General features: G+C 42.7%; 1 protein-coding gene and 1 long non-coding RNA gene across 11 annotated transcripts in view; one reads left to right on the top strand and one right to left on the bottom strand.

The window, feature by feature from the left end:
- SGCD (sarcoglycan delta) overlaps window positions 1-4,189 on the top strand; it is a 1,401,159-nt gene extending 1,396,970 nt beyond the window's left edge. For 8 of the 9 annotated variants that reach the window (XM_023528634.1, XM_023528637.1, XM_023528635.1 and 5 more), the window contains 2 exons: window positions 2,277-2,400; window positions 3,780-4,189. In XM_023528634.1, coding sequence (XP_023384402.1) covers window positions 2,277-2,400; window positions 3,780-3,953 — 298 coding nt within the window. In that variant the 3' untranslated portion in view covers window positions 3,954-4,189. Of the gene's footprint in view, window positions 1-2,276; window positions 2,772-3,779 lie in introns of those variants that run through there. The other variant, XM_023528641.1, reaches the window with a different exon arrangement.
- LOC111737705 overlaps window positions 1-5,519 on the bottom strand; it is a 115,502-nt gene that overhangs the window by 43,065 nt on the left and 66,918 nt on the right. Inside the window, exon 2 of one of the 2 annotated variants that reach the window (XR_002779538.1) lies at window positions 4,348-4,451. The exons of the other annotated variant lie outside the window; for it this stretch is intronic. This is a non-coding gene — a long non-coding RNA (uncharacterized LOC111737705). The remainder of the gene's footprint in view (window positions 1-4,347; window positions 4,452-5,519) is intronic. 2 annotated transcript variants of the gene reach the window in all.

Genomic DNA, 5,519 nt, shown 5'->3' with positions numbered 1-5,519 from the left:
AAAGAGACAGCACTTTGCACAGGGTCCATCACCTAGTCGGTGCTCAATAAAACATAGCTGATGTTTGTGGCAAGAAATAAGGCTAACATTCTAAATGGCTGAATAAGCTCAAGGGTCTGGATCTTTTCTAAGGAACTTATGATGGTTTTGATAAGAGAAGTGGCATATTCAGAACTTACTTTAGGAAGACATATTTGCGTGTGAAGTACACTGGAGAAAAAGGGAAATTAAAAACAAAACTTGTGAGGCAATTAAAACAGTCCAGGTTAGAGATGAATTAGTATGCTGAGTATCGCGAAGTTGTGGGCTGAGAGTGAGTTCACAGATCAAATAGGGGAGGGAGGAAAGAGGGGAAGTGAGAAGTTGGCATGAGCACACTCACCTGGGGAAGGTGGACGGCAGCAGTGCCATTAAGAAGTTGGAGTTGAGCAGGTGATCTTATCAGAAAGGAAACTGATGCCATAGGGGAAAGGTATCAATGTCAGTGAAAACAGGAGACATTAGAAAAAGTAGGATAAACTGCGTAAGTCGGCCAGACCTTACAGGAGACAAATGAAGAAAATGGCACAAACCATCTTCATACTTCAAGAGTGAGAGGAGGCCAAGAGCACAGGAGGAGCTCAACCGAGTTGCGTCTGAGTCCCAGGCAAGGCTGCCCTGCACAGATGTCACTCCCTGTTGCTCTGGTGACAAGACGCCCTCTTCATACTGCTATTATAGTGAGGAAAAAGACATGCAAATGAAGTAAATCATAACTTGAGCCAGAACCACACCTGGATCAACACCAACTTGGTGAAGGTCTTGTGAGGAGGAAAAGGTCGGACTAGGGAGACTTTTACTAAACACACAGGAGGGAGGTCGGAAAGGAAAGAATGAGTTAAACAGATGCTCAGGCCAGTCCTCTCATGAGTACTACAGACCTGTGGTTTCTCTGTTACTGGGGTTGAGTCACTGGATGGGAAATACAAAAATCAGTGGAGCTGGCTGCTGCCTGGAAGCAAACCTCAGGAACCCAGACCTGGGAAGTGTGAGAGAGCCCTCTCTTGGCACCTGTGGGATATGGCTGGGGACCAGTGGTGGTGTCCCACTGGTCAGCTGGCTCTTCCTGCCACTTCCTGAAGCCCAGGAGGGTTTGCCTGACCCGTAGGGAGTGGTAGAAGCAGAACAGGGAGCCAGCAGTTGACAAGGTGATGGTCCATGTTAACGCGTTCAAAGTGTCTGAAAGTTAGGAACACAGAAATAAAACAGGAAATGGGTCTGGAATCAGAGCAGTCTGAGAGCCATGCTGAGGTCCTTGCTTCCTAGTTGAGGCATTTTCTCTGTAACAGAGAGTGAGATCTTCATTCATTTCTGTTGGGTAATAATGATAAAATCTGGTCTATTCAGGGGATGGGTAATGTTTTTCACATTAAATGAATTAGGCAAAAATCTTTCTAAGGAGTGTTAGTCTCTGTTTAGCCACAATAATTAACATGGAGTGTGGCCGATTCTCTCTCTCTCAATTTATTTTTTAACTTACAATCGTATGTACTCTTTTGGGGGAATAATTATGTGAGTGTTCACAGAGAGACATGTAACCCACTGCCATCAAGAAACAGAACAGTTCTACCACCAAAAAACATTTTTTGTGCTGTTCTTTTGCAGTCAAATCATTTCCCTTCTCTAACCCCCAGCAATCACTGATCTGTTCCAAATCTTCTTTTGACAACTGCCTGTTTGAGTAAGGCCCGAGATTTCGTCACGGTGTGCTGGTATGATAATAATAGTAACAGCACTGATTGTAATGGTCCGTACATATTATACACTTACAATGTGCCAGGCACCATTTGAAGCACTTTATAGATGAGGAAACGGAAGCTTTGAAAAATTTGCAAAAAGAGGTTGGAAGAAACACTTGCCCAAGGTCATATAATGGCAGCCTCGTGACTTGAGCCCAAGCACATCTAACTCTGCCTCTGTGGAAGACACAGAAAGTAGGACAAAGTGGAAGGAAGACCTACCCGTTTCAAGAAGCTCAGTTTAGATCTGGGATTGTCTTAGTCTAAAACGGAACAAAATCTATATAAGAATTTGGTTAATTTTACCAATAAAGCAATAACTGACTGGGTATAAGATAAAATGAAGCCAGGATGCTCAGACTCCTTCCTTACAACCTGTGTGATATGCAATTAAGATAAAGCCCAGATGTGTTCTCCCTCATCAACTTGACCAGGTTTGTAAGGCAAAGCTAGAAAAATTCCCTGATCAAATACTGAAACATCTTGTGTATATTTCAGGTTGGAGTCCCCAACCCGGTCTCTGGTGATGGAGGCCCCAAAAGGAGTAGAAATAAACGCAGAAGCCGGCAACATGGAAGCCACCTGCAGAACAGAGCTGAGACTGGAGTCCAAAGACGGAGAGGTACGGGGTGAGAGGGACAGAAGTCCAGAAAGATGCAGTTCCAACAAGCCAACCTTTCCCAAAACTGGTTTGTTACTCTCTTTGCCACTGAGGTTGATCCTACACTGCGACAGCAAAGGCTGCCAGTCACAAGGTTTTAGTTTTATTTCTGGAACAAATATGTTGAATAAGGTAAACCAAATCCACAACACATAAAAATTAGGACTCATTATTTGTAAGATGCTGAGATAATAGCATGTATTCCCAGCACAGAATTATACATATGGTTATAAAAAGGAACGCTGTTTCCAAATTCTGTCTCATGTCACCTTAAGATACGATTTAGGGAGCTGGTTTAATTAAGCTGTCTCTCGCACACATCTGGCTAAAGATGAACTTAATATACTTGTCATTTTTAAAGTATATGTTGTGTGTTTCTACTTTCATTGAGAACGAAGTCTAATTCAACAGCCATCGCAAGTCAGAACGAGCCAAAACCTCAGCAGGGAAAGACTAGGCAATAAGAGGATGCAAATATTCATTCTTACCCCAGCACAACCCCACTTTCATGAACAGAATGGCTGCTTGTGTTTTTTGCAAGCAACGTAAGCCAAACCCCCAAAGAAAATATGATTCAACTGCAAACTTTTAAAAATGCCTTCATTGTGTTCATAAGCAAAGTTTTCTATTTACAGATTTTAAAAAGAGGAAAAAAATGTGTGTTTTTTTTTTAATTTTAACGCTAAACTGTATTTCACCTTTTGTATCTACTTAGAGGCAATCAATCTCCAGCTGCCTCTGTACACCAAGACTGGCTTTTGATTGGTTTATCATTTGCTATATTTGTTTTAAAAGAGCTAGTCAGATAGAACCATTCGGTTATCAAAACTGTCCTTCAAACAACCACAAATTCCAAACCACACACATTTAGAAACAGTGACTTCATCACGTATAGAGTTGAAAGCTCTCAGAGTCCAGACTCTGGAGGCATCAGTCATAGCGTATCAGTCACTTAAATCCAGAAAGTGCTGCAGATTCTTGAAGACTTACCACGCAAACAGGCATATTTAGGGTCCAAGAAGTCCCACAGTAAAGAAAATTAAGCTGGCATTTCCAAATTTATTTTACTCTAGGACTATATTCACATTCTGCATAATAAATTTTTTGCAAAATGCTAATATATATATAGCATTGCCAGTGCAACGTCGTCTTGCTAGAATATAAGCTTCTGGAAGGGTAGAGACTTTGTTTTATTCATCTCTGAATTCCCAGCGCCTACAATACTCAACACATAGTAGGTGCTCATTCGATTTAAGTTGAACATTCATTCACCTGCTGCTTCTGAATGTCAGGAGAATAAATGACAGGCCCTAACGCTTTCCTTCCTATTTACCCTTCAGATTAAGTTAGATGCTGCGAAAATCAAACTACCTAGACTGCCTCACGGATCCTACACGCCCACCGGAACGAGGCAGAAGGTCTTCGAGATCTGCGTCTGCGCCAACGGGAGGCTATTTCTGTCCCAGGCAGGAACCGGTTCCACTTGTCAGATAAACACAAGTGTCTGCCTTTGAGAGACTATCCACAGTGGACACTGTTGGCAGCAGAAGGCCTTTTTTTGGCTTTAGACACTGTCTGCCAGCTATTTTTACTAGAACACAGAAAGCCTATCAAAGACCTTTTGTGTGTGCGCCTGTGTGTGCGCATGTGCGTGCGTGTGTGTGTGTGTGTGTGTACGCGTGTGGTTGCGTGTATGGGTGGATATAAATATATATAAATATATATAAATAAATATATATATCCTCTGTATAAAATGAGGTTTCAGTACAAAAGGAACCATGGGTGACCCTGTGATATCCACTGTCATTTCCATCCCGACCCCACCAACTACCTAATAAAGTCAAAACATTAATTTGGGCCCAGTATTCCCCAGACCCTTCAGAATCACACAGTGTATTGGACACTTACCAAATATTCATCGACATGTTTGAGTAACAGCGCATCTTCTCTCGTAGTGTCATTACAAGGCAGTGATGGCGGGAATCTCCAAGTCACGATCAAGCGCTGAGACCCTTGAATTAAAAATAGATATTTGGTTTCCTTGTGTGACTTTCCTAAGGCTGGCCAACTTCGCCCTCTTCAAGCGAGGGAGGGGGCGATGTCGCAGACGTCAGCCATGAAAACTCAAAGTGGCTGTTCTACCTTTGCAGTCAAATGTTATGGGGGTTTCATAGTCAGGCAAATGAAGAGGATGAATTTTAGCAAAGTTTGAACAGCTCACCCAGCTCCTACAATCTTACTTTTTGCAACTCACATATTTCCCCTCAGTCAAAATAGGAGTTAGAAATGAGCACAAAATAGGATAACAGCTGCTCCTCAGTCGCTTGGAAGCTACTCAGTGGCCTTACGGGCAAGGAATAAATGGACGGTGTGTCTCTGTTTAATGGGGGGAAAAAAATGGCTCAAAATATGTTACATCCTCACTTTTGACTTATTCAACAGACTCCAACCCAAAACGATTGGGTCAATCAAAATTCCCAAGAGTGGAACCCCCGCCCCAAGAGGAGCCATTTGGAGATGGAAGTCTAATTAGCATCGGGAACCTAATTATTTTTATATATTTCTTGGGATTAGTAGGTAATTTAGAGACATGCCTTTTATTTTTAAAGACATGCACTCACTCTTTTTTGGTGTTAGAATATTCAGATTCCTAAATCCATCATTCTGTTTTCCCCAAGAATAACAGGTCTAAAGTATAACAGGTCTAAAGTACTACATGCCCCCAGAAATGCTCACTGACATGTAGTATAAACTGTCAAGTGTCTTTATCAGAACCACTGTGTCCCCTGGGGCCCAGCAGCACCCAGTCCCCCACATGTGAAAGCGGCCTCTGATTCCCGCCATCAGCTACCTCTCATCGCTCCACCTCCACCGTCATGCTCCAGGGTCACCCTGGCCAGCTCTTGTGCTGGGACAGGGGATTACACCATCTCTGTTCAAAGAGGGGGAAATGTGCCTATGCCTTAAGTCAATGCACTCAGCAAGGAGAAGCACATCCTATTTATCTTGTTGTTACCTGTAGTTTATTTTGGGTGATTGGAGGGGAATGGTTTAGCAATGACTGGGCATCTTAAAAGAAG

This window comes from Pteropus vampyrus, unplaced genomic scaffold (genome assembly GCF_000151845.1).
Source record: "Pteropus vampyrus isolate Shadow unplaced genomic scaffold, Pvam_2.0 Scaffold30, whole genome shotgun sequence".
Classification (NCBI taxonomy): domain Eukaryota; kingdom Metazoa; phylum Chordata; class Mammalia; order Chiroptera; family Pteropodidae; genus Pteropus; species Pteropus vampyrus.
Note: the sequence above shows the minus strand (reverse complement) of the source record. Positions and strands in the feature narration are given on the sequence as shown.